A 24205-nucleotide genomic window follows, 5' to 3' on the forward strand; every position below is an offset into this window, starting at 1 on the left:
ATCCTAATGCTCTACTTAATCCTTTGAGAGTGGAAGGCATACGCTATACTACGTTTTGATTTAAAGTTGTTTCTCCTAAGGTTTAGAGATAAACCCGAGAGCCTTTTAACTAAGAGGATCGGTGGCCCAGTGGCATGGCTCTGTGCCTCATACCACAAGGTACGGGGTTCGAATCATGGATGTTCTTTTACTACGTTTTTATTTAAAGTTATTCATTCTAAGGTTTATAATTAATCTCGAACGCAAATCAAGAAAAAGGATCAGTGGCCCAGTGGAAGGGCTCTGGGCTTCATGCCCAGAGTTACTGCGTTCGAATCATGGATGTTCTTTTACTGCGTGTTAATTTAATGTAAATTATTCAACCTATCGTTTTAAGTTTAACTCGAACTTAGTAACAAGAGCAGTGGGTCAGTCGAAGGGCTCCGGACTCCCAACCAAAATGGTTAACGCTTCACCCTATGGAGTAGGGAAATCCTTGGTTAATACGTGGCGTAAGGAAGGCATACGCTAGAAAACATTTTGATTTAAAATTGCCTATTCTAAGGTTCATAATTAAACTCGAACGCGCATAACGTAAGAGTACTAGTGGCCCAGTGGAAGGGCTCCCGACCCTACACCGAAAGGTACCGGGTTCGAATCATGGATGTTCTTTTTTCTACGCTTGAGCCAACTGGTTTACGCTTAACCCTATGACATAGGGAAATCCTTGCTTTATACTTAGTACTTTGCGAGTGGATAGCATACGCTTTATTATATATTTTGATCTAAAATTGCTCATTCTAGGGGTTATAATTAAACTCAAAAGCAAATCAAGTAAGAGTAGAAGTGGCCCAGTGGAAGGGCTCCCGACCCTACACCGAAAGGTACCGGGTTCGAATCATGGGTGTTCTTTTTTCCTACGCTTTGAGCCAATTGGTTTACGCTTAACCCTATGACATAGGGAAATCCTTGCTTTAAACTTAGTACTTTGCGAGTGGAGGGCATACGCTATGTTATATTTGTTTATTTAAAATTGCTCATTCTAGTGGTTTTAATTAAACTCAAAAGCAAATCAAGTAAGAGTAGAAGTGGCCCAGTGGAAGGGCTCCCGACCCTACACCGAAAGGTACCGAGTTCGAATCATGTGTGTTCTTTTACTACTTTTTGATTTAAAGTTGCTCATTCTAAGGTTTATAATTAAACTCAAAAGCAAATTAAGTAAGAGTAGAAGTGGCCCAGTGGACGGGCTCCGGACTCCATACCCAAAGGTACCGGGTTCAAATCATGCATGTTCTTTAACTACGTTTTGATTTAAAGTTGTTCAACCTCAGGTTTAAAATTAAACTCGAACGCGTATTTAGTAAGAGGAACAGTGGCCCAGTGGAAGGGCTCTGGGCTTCATACCTAAAGGTACTGGGTTCGAGTCATGCATGTTCTTTTACAATGTTTTGATTTAACATTGTTCAAACGAAGGTTTAAAATTAAACTCGAACGCCAATCAAGTAAGAGTAAAAGTGGCCCAGTGGAACGGCTTCGGACTCTATACCGAAAGGTCTCGGGTTCGAATCCTGATGGGTGTGCTTTTATTGCCTTTTTGAATTAAAATTGTTTATACGAAGGTTTAAAATTAAACTCGAACGCATATTTAGTAAGAAGGAGCAGTGGCCCAGTGGAAGGGCTTCGGACTCTGTACCGATAGGTCTCGGGTTCGAATCCTGATAGGTGTCTTTTTTTGATTTAAAATTGTTCATTCGAAGGTTTAAAATTAAACTCGAACGCATATTTAGTAAGAAGGAGCAGTGGCCCAGTGGAAGGGCTCCGGACTCTAGACCGAAAGGTTCCGGGTTCGAATCCTGATAGGTGTTCTTTTAATTCCGTTTTGATTTAAAATTGTTCATACGAAGGTTTAAAATTAAACTCGAACGCACATTTAGTAAGAAGGAGCAGTGGTCCAGTGGAAGGGCTCTGGGCTCTGGACCGAAAGGTCCCGGGATCGAATCCCGTTACCGAAAATGTTCGAGGCCTTTTAAGAAAAGTCTTTTATTATAAAATTTAAAAATTCATTTTTAAAAAGTTGAGAGGTTCGTTTTAAGTTTTAAGTTTTAAGTTTCTTTTCTAAGCGAGTGGGAGCGGTGGGTGCCACTGCGCGGTGAGTCGAGACTTCGCGGGCGGTCACTCACCAGGCTGCCACCACCGTGGCTCGTATCGAGAGGCGCTGCCGCTACCGGGGTTCGAACCGGGGACCTTTCGCTTCGGAGACCGACACCTACCCACAACACCTAGGTGGGTCCCCCCATTAAAATACGCATTTTGGACTTGATAAACCTTCGGTTCATACTTTACACAGGATACTATGGCATGTAAATACAGTGCTTTATACTTAGTATATAATGGAATTCTTTACACAGGATGCTATGGTATGGGAAAGTCAGTGCTTAGTACTTGGTATATAATTTGCGAGTGGAATTTTGTACACAGAATGCTATGGTATGGGAAAGTCAGTGCTTTATACTTTATATAATTATAATTTGCGAGTGGAACTCTTTACGCAGGATGCTATGGTATGGGAAAGTCAGTGCTTTGTACTTAATATAATTATAACTTGCGGGTGGAATTCTGTACACAGGATGCTATGGTATGGGAAAGTCAGTGCTTTGTATATAATTATAATTTGCGAGTGGAATTCTTTAAACAGGATACTATTGCATGGAATTACAGTGCTTTATACCTCACATAAAATTTGCTAGTGGAATTTTTTACACAGGATGCCATGGTATGGGAAATTCAGTATGGGAAAGTCAGGGCACATACTGTATAGGAAATATTATAGGCATACGGGGGATTCTTTGGTTCGGACTTAAAAAATAATTCAAGTGGAAGTCACACGCTGTAGGTATGCAACAATAGTTCACTAAGGAACGGACAAATGGTGGACTCAATGGTTCGGCCTTAATCAAAATAAATATGAATTGAATGCACACGCTACAGGCCATGGGTATAACAACTTAGTTTAGTTAAGAAATAGGGTACACAGCAGGGTACTTTGGCATAGGGAAATCCTTGCTTTTTACTTCATAATTTTGTAAATATTTTGTGCGAGTATATAGAAGGCATACGCTGCACCCGGGAGTAGGTTAATAGGGCAGACAGGGGGGTGGGTCTTTGGTTCTGACTAAAAAAAATATTTTGAGTAGAAAGCACACGCTGTAGGTATGGACAATTCGTTTAGTAAAGAAACATTGTATGAGGGTTTGGACTTAAAAAGTATTTGAGTTTAAGACACGCTGTAGTTGATTTGACAACTGATGGGAATACATTAAGGGTTGTTGCAGGTGAGGGTTGCGGGGTACGGTGGTGTAGGTTGGGTGGCTGGGTTGGGTAGCTGGGTAGGGTAGCGGGGTAGGGTGGCCGGGTGTGTAGTAAAAGCGTTGATTCCCCTTCTTGGTGGGTACTCGCTGTGATACCGTCGGGGATAATGCATTGCATTGGAGAGGGGCAGTCAGTGAGACTTGTTGACGACCATGGCTAAATTTCATAGCGCTGCTTAACGGTAGGTAATTTTTTTGTGCTTAATGTAGCAGAAAACTTTCCTAAATGGTGAGTGTATTTCAAGGGTAAGCAAGAACGTTAGGCGGCCGTTTTGCGTGTTCAACATGGATTTTGCATAGTTAAGTGATCAAGTTTCGTGCAGTAAGCACCGGGAGGTTAGCATGCCTCTTAGCCTGCGGTTAGCACTGAACGAATGGAAATCGCACACTAAGCACAAAGTCAACCGTTAAGAAGCTCTAAGAAATGCCGTTTTTTTCCCCATGCGTTTTTAAAAATAATGTTCCTATTTAAATAATTTAAAATTATTTTGGGAGGATACAGTGTGTCGCAATGGCAAAGATTACGTAAAAATAAACTTTAAATTGTGACATGTTGTCATTCTGATGTGGGTAGATGGCAGAGGCAGGAGGGGAAAATGTATCACGAAGAACATGTTTATTAATGTCTGTTAAAATAATAGTTTATTCGTGGAAAACAGTATACATAATACAAAAAAATACCACTAAGACAATTAACCCTAGTAAGTACTTTAACATTAGAAGTTACACGAACTATTTAAAAATGCTTATGGGTGCTTCATTTAAAATCCAGCACTGGACATCGACAAAAATATGTGAAAACCTAGGCTCAACTAGGTATCGCAGTTGCAAGAGAATAATGAAAGAAATACGCACAAATTTGTGTGCTTTAAGATGCATAAATAATCAAATGTTTCAGGCTCAAAGTCTTTTAATATTTGAGTAAAACTTTACCTCTTTTTCAAGAACTGCAGAGAAATACGATTTGTACAATGTTCTATACTATATCAATAGCTCTCTAAGTAAGTTTTTATGATATCAACTATTTTGGATATTTTGGATATTAACTACTAGCATTGTCCACTGCCTCACGTTACATGCATTCTAGAAACGGGGAGATACTAAACTATTCACGCACTGACGTGCGGAACACTACAAGTGGTTAAGGTGATGTAACCCATATTACTCTAAACAGAAAAGTTGATTGTTACATTTGATTGACAGCTAGTCGCCATTGACTGACAACACAATGACCCACAATGGGCCAAACGTTAACAGTACATCTACTTCTGGTGCCCGCTTTTAAGTGCTGTTGTTTACATGCATGAAGGCAAAATAAAATGACACATAATTACCCATTTTAGGACCCTCTAGGTGTTTACATGGCTTCCATGAGGCCTATTCCTATTCTACATTATGAACTTAATAAAATTACATGATAAAGCTTACCTCTAGAGATATTAAAACACATGAAACAATGGTCGTTATACATCCACGGTGTTAACGTAAACCAAGCATGGCTGGTGGCCATTTTGAATATCGTGTCACGGCACCAAGCCGTCGAGTACCCTGACCCCTACTATATGTTTATGTGGTGTAAGGCGGTGATCTGGTACCTGTCGGTTGCTTTGGCTGGTTCCAATCACCTGTGCCGGCCAAAGACCACATGGGTGACCCACTGGCTCCCGCAAGATGGCAGGGTTATGAACAACTAGCGTTAGGAAACTAATGCAGTAACTTTCTGGGTGTGGCTTGTTGGCGACGTGAAATTTATCAAGCGAGGTAGATGACTTGAGCAAGGAAGATGGATTTAGAGGTCGATTTGAGGGAAGGGGGAGACGAGTGGTACATTCACTGGGGTGTGGTTGGTCGGACATTGGTATGAGCAAATTGGGTTGATGACTGGGGCCAGGGACTGGGATTGCGAATTGAGGGAAGGGGGTGGGGTGGACTAGCATCACGCACGGGAATGACTGCAGGGGTTTGATGAGGGCATGAGTGAGTTAAGGAGTGTGTCTGGTTGAAGGGGGGGGGGGGTTGGCTAGCTGGGTATACAAAAGTATTGTTACATAGCCTTTGTAGGCAATGGTTAATTGGAATTTATTTAAAAGAAAAATTCGAAATGAATTGAAAGAAAACATGTAGAAGGGGCTATAGTTTGATGTAATTTAACTGTAGGGTGGAACTGATTAAAGGAATAGTACAGGCCATTTGAATTTTCATCAGGTCAAACTAGAGCAGTTAAGAATTTCTTGAAATTTCAAGTTATATTTTTTGCAAGGTGAAAATCTTGTAAAAGCGGGCCTGCCAGGATTTTAACTCCGAGCTCACAGCTCGAAGTTCTGGGAGCAAGCCCGCTGGGTAAAATCGCTGCTTGAAAAGCATTGTTCGAACGTAATACATGTATAAACCTCAGGCAGATGGGTACAAAATAATAATATGCACTTGTTGAACTTTGACCTAATCATAAGCCGGAAATTGAAGAAATGTTTCTTGGTCTTTTAAAATACTGTTTATTTGCAGAGCAAAAAACACATTATACATAATACAAATTAACGAGTAATATTAAATACCATAAATAGTAGTTTTACACTAGAAATATACAATAACATTACAGCAGAGATTGGTCCTTTATATAAAGTGTCATTTTGACCTTGGGCTTTAAATGAAGAATTAAGTTGAGTGTTTTTAACCGCCTGGGAGCACTTTCGACAACGAAATTCTTTGCATCACAATATTGCAGTTCAAGTTAAGTTTGACTGACTGTATGTTTCTTTCTTGTATCCATAGCCAAACAATAATGAGAAGGAAAAAACCAGCTGTTTTTAAGTAAGTATCATCAGTAACTTTTTGGTTCACATACGCCTCCACTTGATCAAAAATACTGTAAATTGCTAAGACATTAGCTGCTTGTGGTACCTGTCGAGTACTACAAAATAATTCTGAAATTATTAAACATAGTAATATAACTTACATAATGTTGTTTGAAAATTTAAGTTAGCCTAAATTTTGTCTATTTATTAAAGGGAAGGTAAACGTTTGGTAATTACTCAAAACAAAAATATTAACTTAAAGGAACACGTTGCCTTGGATCAGTCGAGTTGGTCTATAAAAGGCGTTTGTAACCGTTTGTTGTAAAATGTATATGGTTAGAAAGATGTTGTAAAAGTAGAATACAATGATCTACACAAATATGCCTCGAAATTGCGTGGTTTTCCTTTTACCTCGTCGACTAACACGGTCGGCCATTTATGGGAGTCAAATTTTTGATGCCCATAAATGGCCGACCGTGTTAGTTCGCAAAGTAAAAGGAAAACCACGCATTTTCGAGGCTAATTTGTGTGGATCATTATATTCTACTTTTAAATTATCTATCTAACCATTTGCATTTTATAACAAACGGTCTCAAACGTTTTTCAACGACCAACTCGTCCGATCCAAGGCAACGTGTTCCTTTAAAGGCAGTGGACACTATTGGTAATTACTCGAAATAATTATTGGCATAAAACCTTTCTTGGTGACAAGTAATCGGGAGAGGTTGATGGTATAAAACATTGTGAGAAACGGCTCCCTCTGAAGTGCCATAGTTTTCGAGAAAGAAGTAATTTTCCACGAATTTGATTTCGAGACCTCGGGTTTAGAACCTGAGGTCTCGAAATCAACCATCTAAACGCACACAACTTCATGTGTGACAAGGTTTTTGTTTTTTCATTATTATCTCGCAACTTCGATGACCGATTGAGCTCAAAGTTTCACAGGTTTGTTATTGTATGCATATGTTGAGACACACCAACTGTGAAGGCTAGTCTTTGACACTTGGCAATAGTGTCCACTGTCTTTAACAACTGACTTGGAAACGAGCATTGGAGAGCTGTTGAAAGTATAAAATATTGTGAGTGAGAAACGACTCCCTCTGAAGTAACGTAGTTTTTTAGAAAGGGGTAATTTCTCACTAAAATATTAAAAGACTTCTAGCTATTTAGAAGTCTTTTATTTTCGTCCCAAAAGGGTGTTTTGCTTTCATAATTTTCTCGCAACTTCGATGACCAATTAAGCCCAAATTTTCACAGGCTTGTTAATTTATGCTTATGATGGGATACACCAAGTGAGAATACTGGTCTTTGACAATTACCAAACGTGTACAGTGTCTTTAACAGTGGGTTCATTTTAATCCACTCACAGCAGGCGCGGCCCCGGAAGACATACCCAATACCATGATCAAGACCCTGATCGAGGATGCAGGAGTTAACAAGGAAGGGCTCATCAGTTGTATTCAGGGTAGAGTTGTGTGGCGCATCAGACATCGAGCCCGACTCAAACATGCGGCCACACGACGACAACTTAGGTCGACTGAATGAGTGAGTGTTTCATCGATGTCACACAGCATTTTCAGCCATTGTGATAGCCCATTTTTGTATTATTTCCTTTCTAGTTTGATTCTTATTTCACACACACATGTTTCACATTTCTATTTGTCATAGACCAGCATAACTAGTAATAATAATGAGTATTATTATTGACCAGTATCCACACTGGATGTGACCCAACATGAAATAACAAACCTGCGAAAGTGTAACTCTTCGGGGAAAGTTTAAACAAGAATTTCACGGCGTCATACTGCAGCTGCACTATATTTTGGCAGTTAAACTTGTCAAAGACACTTCATGTCTGAAAATGTATAGTCGAATGAACGCATTGACATAAGTATATGATTATTATTCATTTTTCAAAATCAACAAAATACCACACAAGGTTTGAGTTCAAGACCCCTTACGCCAAAAGTAAATAAAAAAATAAAGATGTAATAATAACAATTAACTATGAGAGCAAATAGTGATGTGGGATGATCCAGACCCTGACAGGCTCTCATCTGAGTGGTGGGAGATGCGACACACACTCAAGTTAACTGTACAGGTAGAGATGTCTGCAGTAGCACCATTTGAATATGTATATTGAGTAGTTCTGGTTCTGAAAAGAACGGGTGGTTAACAACTCATAGTTCGATCAGTATACTCAGTGATCGCCTTCAGAACCAACACTACTCAAAAGAGATATATTCACATGGTGTTACCACAAACCTCTCTACTTCCACAATGCAAAGTTTCAAATCCATCTTATTAAAGGAACACGTTGCCTTTGATCGGACGAGTTGGTCTATAAAAAAGCGTTTTTAACCGTTTGTTATAAAATGCATATGGTTGGAAAGATGTTTTAAAAGTAGAATACAATGATCCATACAAGTTTGCCTCGAAATTGCGTGGTTTTCCTTTTACTGTGCGAACTAACACGGTCGGCCATTTATGGGAGTCAACAATTTGGCTCCCATAAATGGCCGACTGTGTTAGTCGACGAGGTAAAAGGAAAACCGCACAATTTCGAAGCATGTTTGTGTGGATCATTGTATTCTACTTTTACAGCATCTTTCTACCTATATACATTTGATAACAAACGCTTTTCAAAGACCAACTCGACCGATCCAAGGCAACGTGTTCCTTTAAAAACATAGTGATAAGGACTTGGTTGGGTTGTTCATAGTGGTCCCTATCACTTTGCTTGTTCATTCACCGAACTAGCTAGATGAACAGCTAAGAGGTCTTGATGATTGTAATGTACACAATCGTTGCTCACCCTGTAGCCTTCAAAATGTCAGTAGAGGTAATTCCCTTTTCCATGGCACTAGCTACATCTCTGGCACTGAAAGGTCAAGTTTACAGAAATATGTTAAACCAACATGTTTAATGAGTCAAGCACTTGCGGGGGATTTCAAAGTGCTGAGGACCCATCAATAAAATTAGTACATTAGTTCCCAACATTTTACTGTTGTTATCCTTTTGTCAAAGGGAGACCACACTTGGTGAGAAAGTTTAACTGTACTTTTTTCTATTATTCTTTTTGGGGGGTATATGGGTGGACAATTTTATTTCCCCATCAGGAGGTTATAAACATTAAGGCTTGGTTTTATTAAACCAACAGTTAAAACAATTTCCAAAATCAATTGTTACTCAAAAAATATTCAAGCAACTGGTGGAAATTTTGAAAAAGGGTCACACCTGAGTGGTTTGGGTATGGGAACAGACACTGTAAGGTTTCTATGAGTGGTTGGGTATAAGGCAGACCGTGACAGGCTCCAACCTGAATGGCTGGGGAAGAGGCACACCTTGACAAGCTCTCACCTGACTTGTTAGGAATGAAGAAGACCCCGATAGCATCTCACCTCAGTAGATGGGATGGGGCCGACACTTGAGTGGTTCAGGATTAGGCAGACCCAGACATATACCAACCTCATTTGTTGGGGTAGAAGCAGACCCAGACAGGCTCCCACCTGAGTAGATTGGGATAAAAAAGACCCACACAGGTTCACTGGCAACCTAAGCAGCTAGGGATGAGACATACCCTAACAAGCTTCGACCTGAGTGGTAGGGAATGAGGCAGACAAAGACAAATCCCACCTTGGGAAGAAGCAGACACAAACGGGTTCGTGTCTGAGTGGTTAGGGATGATGCATATCCTGACATGGTCACACCTAAATGGTTGGAGATGAGGCAGACCCTTACATGCTCTCAACTGAGTTGTTTTGGATGAAACAGACTCTGACATTCTCCCACCTAAGTTTTTGGAGATGAAGCTGACACTGCTAGGGTCACACATGAGTGGTTTGGGTACGGCCAGACACTGACAAATTTATATGAGTGGTTGGGGTGAGGCAGAACCTTACAGGTCCCATCGGATATGTTTGGGAATGAGGCGGATCCTGACATGCTCCAAAATGAGGCAGACAGCGAGATGCTTGCACCTGAGTGGTTAAAGAGAGGCAGACCCTGACAGACTCCCACCTGAGGGGTTTGGAGGAGTCAGACCCTGTCAGGCCCACTATGGTTTAGGCTCCAACCTGAATGGTTTGGGAGGAGCCCAAACCTGACAGGCTGTCACTTGAGTGGCTGGACTTGAGGCTGACGCGGGAATTTTTCGATAAAGCAGACCCTGACAGATACCCACCTCGGTGGTCAGGGTCTGCCTGTTAAAACAAGCAGATAAAAAAGGAACGGGAAAAAAGTGGAGCCCGCAAGAAAAACAAGGAAAAAGGAAAAAAGCGGAACCAAAGAAAAATGCAGACTGGGAAAATTAAAAAGAGCGGAAATCCGCTTTAAATCGGAGATTTCACAGGCCTGCAACTCAGTGGTTTGAGATGGGGTCAGGATGTGGCAGACCTAGACAGGTTCCCACCTGAGAAGTTTTGAAAGAAGGCAACACCTGACAGGGCCCACCTAAAATGTTTGGGGACAAGGCAAACCATGACATGCTCCCACCTCAGTAGTTGGGGAGAGGCAGACCCTGACAGACTCACACCTGAGTGGTTTGGTAGAGAGCAGACCGTGTCAGGCTCCCGTTTGAGTGGTAATAAGGCTCCATCCTGTGCGTGTTAGGAAGAGGCCGAACCTGACAGGCTTTTACATAAGTTGTTGGAATCGAAGCAGACCCTGACAGTAGACTGCAGTCTCTTACCTCACCTGATTGACTGGGGATGAACCAGACCCTGACAGATACCCACCTCAGTGGTTGGGGATCAAGAAGACCATAACAAATAGGTGGTTGGGTGGGTCAGACCCTGACATGCTCTCACCTGAGCTGCTGAGGATGAAGAAGACCCTGACAGCATCCCACCTTAGTGGTTGGCGATAAGGCTGACACATACATGCTACCCAAACAGGTGGTTGAGTGGTTTGAGTACGAGAAAAACACCGACATAGTTGTATCTGAGAAGTTGGGAATGAAGCAGACCCTGAAAGCCTTTTACCTCAGTGGTTGGAGGTGAGACTGACACCAGATTGATTCCCACATGAGTGGTTGGAGTGAAAGGGGTCGAAAGGGGTGGTCGATGAGGCGGCACTAGCATGCTTCCCAAATAGGTGGTGTGGGATGAGGCAGACCCTGACAGGCTCACACCTGAGTGGTTTGGGTATGAGACAGACACTGAAGGAGCTCTATCTCAGTGGTTGGGGATGAGACGGTTCCTAACATGCTCATACCTGAGTTGTTAGGACTTAAGCAGAGCCTCACAGCATCCCACCTCAGTGGTTGGGAAAAAGCTTATTCCCGAAGGCTTCCCACACGAGTGGTCGGGATGAAGCCTGACATGCTCTCACCTGAGTTGCCGAGGATGGAGCAGACCCTGAGAGCATCCCACATGAGTGGTTGGAGATGGGGCCGACACTTACATGCTTCCCACATAAGTGGTTAGGATAAAGCAGCCCAAAACAGGCTCTCACCTGAGAGGCTTTAGAAGAGCCAGACCCTGACAGGCTCCCACCTGAGTTGTTTAGGAAGAAGCAGACGTTGACTGCCTCCAACCTCACTGGTTGAATTAAAGCAGACTGGGAGAGGATGGGGCTGACACTAGCATGCATCCTGTATGAGTGGTCAGGATAAGGCAGACCGAGACAGGCTCCCACATGAGAGGTTGGAAGAGGCAGACCCTGAAATGCTCCAATACGAGTTGTTATGGCGACGCATACATTGACATGCTCAAACATAAGTAGTTGGGGTTGGTGCAGACCCTAACAGTCTCCCAAATGAACAGTCAGGATGAGGCAGACCTTGACTTGCTCTGACCTGAAATGTTGGAATTGAAGCTGACCCTGACAGCATACCACCTCAGTGGTTGAAGATGAGGCTGACACTAACATGCTACCCACAAGAGTGGTAAAGATAAGGCAGACCGAGACAGGCTCCCACCCAAGATATTTGGGGATAAGGCAGTCCCTGACATGCTCCAACATTAGGGAATGAGTCGGACTCTACCAGGCTCCAACCCAAGTGGTTGGGGAAGAAGCAGGCTTTGACAGGTTTTCTTTGGACCTAAACAGGCTCCCACCTGTTGAAGAAGCAGACCCGAAAGGGTTATTGTCTGAGTGGTTAGGGATTAGGCACCTGGATGGTTTGGATGAGACAAGCCCTGAAAGGTTTACTCTCACCTGTGTGGTTGGGTATGAGACATACACTGACAGATTTCCATCTGAGTGGTTAGAGATGAGGCAGACCCTGACATGCTCTCACCCAAGATGTTTGGGATGAAGAAGACTCTGACAGCCTCCCACCTCAGTTGTTGCAGATGAAGCTGCCACAACAATCACACAGGAGTGAATTGGGTACGAGACAGACACTGACAGATTTATATGAGTGGGTAATGATGAGGCATAACCTGACAGGCTCCAACCTGAATGGCTAGGAAATAGGCAGACCCTGAAAAGTTCTACCCTGAGTTGTTTGGAATGAAGCAGACCCTGAAAGCATCCTACCATAGTGGTTGGGGCTGACACTTACAAACTTCCAAAATGAGTGGTCAGGATGAGGCAGACCGAGACAAGCTCCCACCTGAGAGGTTTGGGAAGAGGAAGGACCTGACGGGCCCCATCTCATTGGCCCTGTCAGGCTTCCGTATGAGTGGTTTAGGCTCAAAACTGAATGGTTTAGGAAGAGGCCGAATATTTTACTCGCCCGCCGGGCTAGTGAAAAAGGATTTTGACTCGCCCGACGCTATTTTCACTTGCATTTGGCGATCGGGCGACCGCTAATTTCGAACCCTGAAGCACATGGAGAGACTTGCTCGTTCTGCCCCAAGCGCAATCACTTCGTAAAATTCTGCCGAAGCAAGAAGGAGCAGGGCAAATCACATTTGCACGACAAGCCATCATACACATCAGACAACAATACTTCTGATGAGGATTATGTGTTTTAATAATCAAACAAGACCAACATCCTCTACAGCGTGTTAACAACAATACTGAGGGACAAGCACGTCAACAACGACAAGGGACAAGCGTGTCAACAACGACACCAAGGGACAGCAACACTGATAGGCAAGCGTGTTATTCACAACACCAACGAACAACTAAATAAGCGTGTTTATAAAAACACCACCGAACAACTAAATAAGCATATTAATAACAACACCAACGAACAACTAAATAAGCGTTCCCTGCTGATCACAAGGCTGAGGCCAGAAACTTTCTCACTTAGCCAATAAACTCAAGAGTGAACTAGTCTTGCAGTCTTGTGTATTTTATTATTGAACAGCGATACAGCACTGTGTAATTTCTGAAGAAAGAGCTGACTTTTAGTCTGACAAATTACATTTCAATTATACAGGAATCTTAAAAAGGGCCACTTGAGCATTGATTTTTTTCCGAAATTCTGTATAAACTACAAAAGTTTTTTTCACCAAACAAAACCTTGATGAGTTGTGTTGCCTTGATTGTTTCCATAGTATTTCTTGAGTGATACCCTATTGTGATATCATGTTACATTGGGCGTACATGTACGATTCATGAAACTTTTTGAGGAGACAAAAAAGTGACACTTCATTTTCAGTGAAAGAGTCATACCATTAAGACAAATTAGACAAATCATCACTTTCAACATGTCTATTATATCAATGCATGTTAAAGACACTGGACACGTCTACTGGTAATTGTCAAAGACCAGTCTTCTCACTTGTATCTTAACATATGCATGAAATAATAAACCTGTGAAAATTTGAGCTCAATTGGTTGCCGAAGTTGCAAGATAATAATGAAAGAAAAAACGCCCTTGTCACACGCAGTTGTGTGCTTCCTGATGCTTGATTTCGAGACCTCTAAATTCTAAATCTGAGGTCTGGAAATCAAATTGATGGAAAAGTACTTCTTTCTCGAGCACCACGTAACAACAGAGGGTGCTATTTCTCACAATATTTTACACTATCAACAGCTAGTCATTACTTGTTACCAAGTAAGGTTTTATGCTAATAATTATTTTGAGAAATACACTGTAGTGTCCACTGCCCTTAAATTGTCTAAGCAAAGCTTCTTCTTTTTCCTCATTTGTTGGTCTGAATCAATTGGTATAAAAAAAAATGGAGTACAGCAAATATTTCTGCTAAAAAAACTGAGCCTTGATGTCCAGACCAGGTGGACGAGATTACACCAACTGTTTTGTTAAAAGCTTGGTTTTTACAATTCTTTTCACAAGTTAATTGTTCACTTTGTTTCATTAGAATAAATTGTAAGCATAATCACTCCTACAACTTTGCTGGACTTTCCATTTGGCCATTTTTGTTTAGAACCACGTCTCTAAACTTGGTTTCTGACCTTCTTGGTATATATCCTAGGGCCCTCTGGTCTCAGAGATTATTAAAGGAACACGTTGCCTTGGATCGGTCGGGTTGGTCTTTGAAAACCGTTTGTTTTAAAATGCATATGGGTAGAAAGATGTTAAACAATAACATACAATGGTTGGAAAGATGTTTTAAAAGTACATGTAGAATACACTGACCCACACAAACATGCCTCTAAATTGCACGTTTTTCCTTTTACCTTGTCAACTAACACATTATAAATGGCCGACCGTGTTAGTTTGCACGGTAAAAGGAAAAACCACGCAGTTTCGAGGCAAATTTGTGTGGATCATTGTATTCTACTTTTAAAACATCTTTCCAACCATGCATTTTTTTAAACGGTTACAAACGCTTTTTATAGACCAACTCATCCGATCTAAGGCAACGTGTTCCTTTAAGGTCTCGATCTTGGTCTCGAACTGTGTCTTGACTACACAACCAAGTTTTGTTACCGTTAGCGAAAGATTTGGCATGTTTTATTAGTTTTAACTCACCATAGCATCTTCTCCCTGTTTCAGACCGCATCACCCAAGTGTCTGTTTTTGCTAAGCATCTTGACTGTGAAGGCTGACTACCAAAATTATCCCTGTCGGGTGGAAATCAAGAGGAAACTGTATCGCACATGAGGGCAGCTACCCTTGGAGAACAAAAATAAGATTGATGAAAATGGTGTGACGCTGACAAACACAAATGCTCCAATGAGAAATCTCACTCTTTTGCTTGGCCAAAATATTTCATTTTAGCCATAATGACCTTAATTGATTTTGTACACGTTTTCCAAACCTAGGACCTTTCCCGAACTGTGAACTCAACTACTTTTTTTTATAATGCCCTGGGTATGAATGTGTATACCTACCCACACACCAGGCCGTAGTGTTGTATTTTCTGTTGTTCCTGTATTGAAGCAATCACTTTTGGTTTGGTACACAAATGACTACAGAGGGCCCATGGAAACAAAGGACCGACTAGTTAGGACCTATTGTCCCTATTGGAAAATTTCCTCGGAGGGTAGGCCATACAACACACACACATACTGAAGGACAAGGCAAACACTATTTGCCCCTTTGTCTGGCTTTGCCGATGGGGCATAAAAACAAATATCTTGAGTATTGATACCAAACTTCTGAAAAATAAACATTTTGGATAGGAGATTGTCTTACCTGTGAGCTGTTCCTCCAATGTTTCGGCAAAACAAAAGCGTTTAAATGGAGAGAGTCATCAAGAATATCTGGACCCTGTCTCTGGTGGCCTACTCCATTCTAGTAGGAGGGTACATGTAGTATTGCATGGATAGTCCATTATCCAGTTAATACTTTGCCAAAAGAAGACGTGGTGGATATCCTGGGTAGCCAACTGAAAGAACATATAAATAAATTTAACAACACAAGATTGCCAAATTTTTTACATACTAGCACCTGCCACTGAAAATCACTGGCCTTGGACATGCGGTCCAGTGCAAGTTTTGAGCCCTGCCAGCCTTTCGTGGTGATCACAAAGATCCATAAGGCTTTGATGTTTACTTGAAAAGACTTAACATATAGGCCCCCTATAGGGCAGGAGTTGTTTGGAAGTGTTTGGATGGGACCTGCACTTGCACACTGTGTGTTTACTCTAAGCATCAAGGCAAAGTCTGCCTCTATTGACGTCACAAAAGGGGTAGGCTGAGTCAACCCCCAAACAACTTTATCTATTTTTTTAAACGTATAAATCTTTACAAACAATGACTAAAAGAATTGTTTTATTGTTACTAAACATATACTCTTATGTTTGAAAAAATAAAAATTCTATTTCCAAGTGACTTTAAGACACTCAACTACATTGTACCATCACCGAGTACCAACAAAAAGCGGATCTTCTCCGATTTTGTATAGGCCTAACTGTACAAAATCGTGTATGGATTTTAGGCTATAGAGAAAAATGACATGTTGAATATCATCAAAGAATCCAGAACAAGAGGACACAGGCTCAAAATAAGGAAGCCCCACTGCAAATCTAAGTGGAGGCAGATGTCATTTTCAGTGTGGAACATTACTGTTCTAGCCCATGCAAACAGATTGGTCAGCTCATCATCAAGAGGGAGTTGAAAAGCTCCTCAGCCAGCTTAAGCCCAACAAAGCACCATGTCCAGACGGAATTTCACCTTGGTTTCTGAAACTTGGAGCTACAATGTAAACAGCTACCTCACCGCTTCAGGACCTGTTCCAAAGTTTGAGCAGGTGTAGTCCCACAAGATTGGAAGGAAGCAAATATTACATCGATGTTCAAGAAGGGGAGTAGTACTTGTGCTGCAAACTACCTTCCTGTTTCACTCAATTTAGTGGTTTGCAAGGCTTTGGAGCACATTGTACATACACATCCATGTGATGAACTATTTGGAGAACCAGCATATTTTAACTGATTTTCAACATGGATTACGGGCTAAAAAGTAAACAGAAACGCAACTCATCCTCACAATTCATGAGATAAGCATGAAACTCAACAAGAACAACTTGGTTGATGTTGTAGTGCTTGATCAAGGCCTTGGACAAAGTCCCGCACCGTCGTCTTATCTCCAAACTTCAATATTAGGGATTAAGTGGGGGAGAACTCAACATGGGTTCAGGATTTCCCGACAGGGCGTACCCAACAAGTCGTATGGGCATACATCACTCCCAGCAGCCGTCATCAACGACCTGCCAAACAACATCACCTCCCAGACCAGGCTTTTTGCAGATGACTGCTTGCTTTACACCAAATTCCTACCAACGGGGACACGAGCACTTTGCAGAATGACCAGAAACTCCTGGAAAAATGGCAAGACACTTGGTTAATAAACTTTAATCCAGGCAAGTGCTGCACCATGACCATAGGCAAGAGAAACCCACCCCAGCATTAATACAAGTTTGGCAATCAAGTTTTGGACAGCACCTTGGTGTTCACATTATCTAATACCCTCAGCTGGAACATCCATGTTCAGGAGACCATCAAAAAGCTCAAAGAGTACAGAATGCTATCCGCAAGAATTTGTGGAGCTGTAACAGTGAAGTGAAAGCAAACTGCCTATTTGAGCTTAGTGAAACCACTCTTAGGCTGCATCTGCATGGGACCCTTCAATAAAGCAGAACACAAACTCGATTGAAAGAGTTCAACGTCAAGCAGCTAGATTTTGCACAGGAAACTAAAAAAGGGATATGACTTGGATTGGGACACACTACAGAACAGAGTCAACCGAAGTTGTGTATGCTCTGAAATAAGATGAAAGATGGGTTGGTCGACATTCCACTTCACAACTATGTTCAGCCTAGTACCAGAGATACGAGGGGAAACAACCAAAAATTCATTCCAGTCAGTCACAAAGCTATGGCCTTCAAAGATTCATTCTTCATATCAACTGTTAAACTCTGAAACTTACTATCCTCGACTGCTGTGAACAGCGCATAGCGCAACACTAACTGAATTCAAGGGACACACAAAGGTTTCTCCTTCTCATGTCCATTGGTTAAGTCAGCCGGATACATCAACGCTAACTTGCGCACTGCGTGTGGAAATAGACTACTGGTGGGTGGGGTGTTATACTGGCAGAGTGCGCAAGTTAGCATTGATGTATGATATTGCAGGATATTTTGCAGGATATTTTGCTGACTAAACCATGAGATGGAGATGAACCTTCATGAAATTGTCATATGATTACGAATTATGATTAATGCTTCGTCTAAAATTCATTTCTGAACTTGAAAACCATTTAGTTAGAAGCTAGACTCGCTGAAATAAGTATTTTGTACCCAATCATTGCCAATCATACCTCATCATTGCTTGTTTTAATTTTGACATAAAAATGTACATTTTTGTATTATTGTTTTGTATATAAACAGCATTGAAATAAATGTATTTAATAATGTTAAACTCAATGCAATATAGAGGGGCACATAATAAACTTCAATTCAAGCCTCAACACCAAAGTAAACCAACTAAGTCTAAGTGTTGTTGATGTTTGTTAGTACAAACAACACCGGCGCCAGTTTCAAAATATTTTCGCCGCTGGCGAAACATTTAAAACTCATATTTTATTGCACTCCGAGAAGCTGCACAACAGTGTAAGTTTTGATATTTGAACGACAAACACTTAAAGATGTGATAATCTGCATTACAATAAAGGAACAACCATGATAAATGAAGGAAAAATTGTGTTTACCTTGTTGTGATTGTCACAATAGTTCGGCTTCAGCCTCGCGTGGACCACTCGTGTTTGACGCCCTCTTTTGAGGAACATAAAAAAGGGCGCTAGGTTTATGTTAGCTGGTGTTTTTGCCTTTTAAAAGTTAAAATTACTTTGTTGTTTTCAAAAATCCATATTAGATAGGCTAAATAATATATATTTGAGGTTTGAACTTTTGCAATCCTTGCATTTCGAAGATAGGTCTTTCGAAACCGCACATGCATGTATTGTGTAAGGACTAGGAAACAAGTTTAAGGACTATCCGGCTGCACAGAGCGCACGAGAAGGTGCGGATGGTAAGGTTTGTACACAAATCTATTGCACGAACGAATATCCAATAAGTAATTAGTTGTCAACTTCATACATCGGCCAAAATTCCAAAAGTTGTCTGGTACCTGAACGAAACATATTGCTAGGTCGTTACAATGGCGTAAAGAGGTCAGACTATTGTCAGTGCGCTGCCGAAGAGGGCGTCATAACATTTCCGCATAAATAAAAATAAAATATACACGGGAAAACCATTGAGTTATATATAACTCTGTAATGTGGGGAAAACCTTAGGGGGGCTGAGCCAATTGTTTGGGAAAATCCTTATTTTGCTCATGTCAAAACTAAAACAAACACTCATCTTAATGTTGAGAAACAGCTAAGAAAAACTTCTTGGTAAGTAATGAATCGTCGCTCGCTCTCTTTTCTTGTCTCTGTCTGTCTGGCTCTGATCCGAGTCTGAATCTGTTTTTTTTTTTTTTTTTTTATATTTTTTAATCATGTCAACTTATCATGTCAATAACATACGAATTAAATGGCCTATTATATTAATGTAATAATAGACCCAGCAGTAAAATACAGATCCTTAGTTAGTTATTGGGTTAAGCCCAGTTAAATACTATAATATATGTTAGTAACTTCCACCAGGTACAGTCCAAACACAACCCCCGACAGATATACTGGGCTGTCACAAATGTACCCGTTCCAAATGCAAAACGTGTCTGCACATTAAGCCCTCACTTAAGGTGAAGAGTCATACCACTGGCTCTTCATACAACATCAAGACCGACTCTGAATGCAGCACGTCTAATGTAGTCTATGTCATATCATGTAAGAGATGTGGGCTACAATATGTGGGAGAGACTAAGACCAAACTTAGTCTTCGCTTTGCGAATCATGTCTCTTCCATAAAGACTAAGAAACCGTACCCAGTCTCTATCCACTTCAACAGCCCCAATCATAGTGTCATTGATGTTGAACTTCTGGTGATTGAAGCTTGCAATGGTGATGACACACACCGCAAGAATAGAGAATCACACTGGATTCACCAACTCAAGACAGTCAAACCCTTTGGACTTAACATAAACACTGGTGTTAAATAACTTCTCATTACCCTCCACTTTACTTCTGCCTAAGAACTCATATGTTGTATATATTCTGTACATAAAGTATAAATTAACCTAGTTTAAAGTTGTTTTTATAAATTCATCACTGTAACTATCTGATGTAAGTAACCCCCCCCCCTTTTTTTTCCACAGGTCCCTCATACCTATTTTTAAAATCATCATACCTTTGATCTTGCTATTCTTATTAATTGACCATTGTTAGTTGCATCATGATGCAACTTGCTCTCTAATCCTACCCTTTCATGTCTCCCTGCATTGTTGTCGAACAATACATTTACCACTTTTATGGTCCAGTAACCCTTCCTTTCATTCGAAACATCCTTTGTCCTCGCCACTTCACTCCTATTGGTTCATAGCCCCCAATATTGTTTCTGAAATAGGAACTTTGATTGGCTGTTATTTTCCCGCTTCTTTCTGGATCCTTTCCTTAATCCCTTTCCCCCTCTCTTTTTCTATAAATGGATATGTATTTGTTTGTACTTGTCTTATGCCTCTGAAGAAGGTCCGGATTGGATCGAAAGCTAAGGCCATCTACCCTATTCATTATATATGTTAGTAATAAATATAAATATTTAAATAATCATACAGAAACAGGGACAGAGTTGTTTTAACAGGCAACTGTTAATTAAAGTAAGCCCCCACCTCCTGTCATGCCTGTGTGGTTTGCTAACTGAACTGAGTGAAGGTGTGGGGGGGGGCTACTGTTGTTGAGGCTCGGGAAAGTTTCTGTATGGCACCACCCTTTTTTCATTCGATATGAAATAATTTAGTATCTAATTTACCTCGATGACTAAATGAGATTTCCCTTTTTGTAAAAATGAGTGAAAAGGTGGTGGGGATTCCAGTGGCACCGCCAAATGGAAAGTCATCCAAGGCTCTTTCCCATTTCATCTCAACGAGATCTCTCGTATTGTTTCTGGTCTTGTAAAAACAATTCTGTTTTTAAAAAGGCCTGTATGCTTCGTTTTTGATAGGGCAGGGCACCAAGGCATGTTCTCTATTGGTAAAGGGCACTCTGATGAGAAAATTGTAAAAATTCTACTGCCAGAGTATTTGAAGGGCACCAAGGCGATGACTAGTGGGCATGGAGGCAATCACCTTCATTGCCTCCAGGAAGTGTCAGGCCTGCTGGTCCTTTTAACACTTTGGCGTGGTCGTAGTGTAGATTTGTGCTTGTAATTTGTTGTATTACTTTTTTTTCTTCGCAGGTGTACTGTTATGAATGCTGTACGAATTCTAAAGAGAATCAACAGACGACTGTAACATACTCAGGCATGGATACAGGAATGACAGAGAAGCATTGTGAGGTCCTCGCTAAATGCCGTGTACAATTCGTCAAGGACCTGAATCCTGACGATGTTCTTGACCATCTCATAGCCGATCTCATAATCACCTCTGATGACCAAGAGGATATAGCAGCACAGAAAACACGCAAGGATAGGGTACGCTTTATTCTGGACCTTCTGCCACAACGAAGTGATCGAGCTTTCTATAGCTTAAAGGAAGCCCTCAACGATGCAGACTCTGGGCATCGTCACTTGTATGAGCTACTGGATAAGACGTTAGATGATGTTTCTCTGCCATGCCCAGTTCAGGCTACAGGTAATTTGTCAACTTGTATTTTATTTTTAATTTTCATGTCAATAACTTCTTGTGTTTTAATTTGTGTAAATGCACACGTGAAAGTTATGCAAAATATGCAAATTGTATAATGTACAGCATTTATTTCCTTAAAAGGTACTGACAAGGCCCGGACTACTGGTGTTGTAGTTGAACTATTAAACTTGGTTAATTGTGATGCCACGACTCCTACACAAATAGTCAGGACTACCATATGTCATGCTAATATAAAGGACACAAAGTGTGTGCAACAAGGGTGTTTTTTGTTTCATTAGTCCAAAATTTTAGTATAAATTTTTCATTTTTATGCATTTATGTTGCGAAAACACCAAGTGAGAAAACTGGTCTTTGACAACTACCAAAGGTGTCCAGTGCCTTTAAGAATACTTTGTCAAATAGATTTGCTTCACTTCTGCATGCAAATAATTCTGATCATCATTTTTGTCTTTTGTGAATTATGTTACAGATAGTAAGGTGCCAATGGAACTTGATCCTCCTCTGGATCCTCCTCTGGCTCAGAGCAGTACCAGGGCAGGGCATGACGTGGCAGAACGCTTACGCAATGGACCAGTAAACCCCAATCAACCTGTGACTGAGCAACAACTGGCCACCCTCGCTGGGAAAATTGGAAAAGAATGGGAATTTCTGGGTGCGAAACTCGGAATGAATGATAACGATATGTATAAATTCAAAATGGAGAACCAGTACAACGCATGGGCACAGATTCAAGCAATGCTTATTAAATGGAGGAACCGAGAGTATAAAAATGCCACTATTGGAGTGCTGATCGAAAAATGCAAGGAAGCTGACATTGGAAGGGATTCGTATGAATTCTTAATAAATCCATAATAGTGCTGGTCAATCAACTATTAAAAGTACTTGACAATTATTATTATTAGAGACGTGTGCAACTCGTGATTGCCCTTGCACACTGCTCCTCTCCCAATGTGAGTCTGTGCAGTAGTTATATCTGAACCTTTCTTAAAATTGTTGCTTTGTTTTCTTTTCAAATGGATATGTATAATATTAATAATAATGTTATACTTGAAATGTTTAAAGGATTTGAGGCATTGCATGGTGAGGTCAATGTATATTCGGTTGCCTTAACACCATGTGTGTACTCCGCGGTAGTAGAATAAGCAAGACAGTTTTCCAAGAACAAACTCTACCTGGCAAGGAGATACACACATGGTGTTACCACAATCCAAATATATATTGAAATGTTTAGTTTATATTTTATCTGCTTCTCGCTATGAATCTCTTAATATTGGTTTTGCGCATTACAAATGCCTATTTTTATCATTTTTATTATTGTAACCATGACATGACTTAATTTCAGATATGGCACATGCTGACTTGTTTGACTCGGAATCTGCTTAGCATGTTAAGTTTATGTTTACAGTGTAAGCAGATAAGAGAGTTTGTTAACATAGATCACTGTTTAGAGGTCGATTCCACAAAGAGTAAGGACTAGCCCTATTTCATAATATGAGATATTAAAGACTTGAGGCTAGTCCTAAGTTAGGATGAGTAACTCGAGATATTGAAGACTAGTCTTAACTCTTTGTGAAATCCACCCCAGTGTATCCAATGTATTTAATACATGTACAACCATTCAGTTTATTTAGTCCATGTGTTTAAAAGGCTCTTGGATGCAGCTGGTAAAACTACTTGTGTCAATATTCTTGCTGTATTCTGAAGAGGACAAAATAATTGTGAATGAGTAGCGCCCTCCAGTGGTCCTGAATGGAGAGGTTGCTATTTCAGAATGGCAATGTGACATCTTGTGTATTCTAGTACTAGACTATCCTTGTGTATGCATTGTTTGCTTAAAAGTTTTGCAATTGAATATATTAACATGAATAAAATTCCCCCTCCAGGGAAAAAAAATTAAATGAATAAAAAGATTATGTTAATTTGTGGAAGTGTTGTGGCCGAGCAATTAAGAGCACCGAATTCAAACTCTGGTGTTTCTGATCAGCAGAGTGTGGGTTCAAATCCTCCAATCATGACACTTGTGTCCGTCCTTAAACAAGACAATTAACCATTGCTTCGTCCTTCGACCTGGATGTAAAGCCATTGGGCCCATGTGTTGTGTAAAACATGTAGAAGAACCCAGTGCACTTACTGACAAACCCTTATAAGGTGCTACTTAATTGGGTCTCTGAATTCATAACTTCAGTATACTATCTTTATGTATAAATGTATTTACTATACATGTAATAAGTGCCTTGAGTACCTTGTAAGTAGATACGTGCGCTATATAAGACTTTGGTATTATATTAATTTTATAGAGGGATATGCCTCAAAGCTGAGTTGTGTGAGAACTCAAATCGATAAGTTCTCTTCACTTGATTATGTGACCTTGCAACAGCCAAATTTATCGAAAACCAACAAATTTGTTGTCATTGGTTTTCCTTTGGTTTGTATGTTGTAAGACTAATATAACCTTTGAAACATGTATTGCAATCATGTTGTTAATTTTACTCTACACCATGTTGGGACAGACTTTGAAATA

At 40.7% G+C, this 24205-nt stretch overlaps 1 protein-coding gene and 1 long non-coding RNA gene across 3 annotated transcripts; one reads left to right on the forward strand and one right to left on the reverse strand.

Annotated features, from left to right (window-relative positions):
* Positions 1–8766: 8766 nt before the first annotated feature.
* Positions 8767–18882, reverse strand: LOC117307143. 2 transcript variants are annotated; one of them, XR_004521035.1, is made up of 4 exons: positions 18650–18882; positions 15639–15831; positions 14973–15110; positions 8767–9020 (listed from the first exon to the last, which is right to left on the reverse strand). It is a non-coding gene; the product is annotated as an uncharacterized LOC117307143 (long non-coding RNA). The 2 variants fall into 2 exon arrangements; XR_004521034.1 differs by having other exon boundaries at positions 14973–15115.
* A 284-nt stretch (positions 18883–19166) lies between these two features.
* On the forward strand, positions 19167–23566 carry LOC117307352 (death domain-containing protein CRADD-like). The gene is made up of 3 exons (XM_033792081.1): positions 19167–19336; positions 21276–21669; positions 22154–23566. The coding sequence occupies exons 2-3, from the start codon at positions 21342–21344 to the stop codon at positions 22534–22536; spliced, it is 711 nt and encodes a 236-aa protein (XP_033647972.1). The 5' UTR covers positions 19167–19336; positions 21276–21341; the 3' UTR covers positions 22537–23566.
* The last annotated feature ends 639 nt before the right edge of the window (positions 23567–24205 follow it).

The sequence above is a fragment of the Asterias rubens genome, chromosome 2 (assembly GCF_902459465.1).
Source record: "Asterias rubens chromosome 2, eAstRub1.3, whole genome shotgun sequence".
Classification (NCBI taxonomy): domain Eukaryota; kingdom Metazoa; phylum Echinodermata; class Asteroidea; order Forcipulatida; family Asteriidae; genus Asterias; species Asterias rubens.

What these genes read in the sequence shown, in the direction of transcription:
- LOC117307352 (XM_033792081.1), top strand. Translation starts at nt 21,342, where the DNA reads ATGGATACAGGAATGACAGAGAAGCATTGTGAGGTCCTCGCTAAATGC. An exon ending in ATGCCCAGTTCAGGCTACAG is followed by an intron (nt 21,670 to 22,153) that starts GTAATTTGTCAA and finishes ATTATGTTACAG; the next exon opens with ATAGTAAGGTGCCAATGGAA.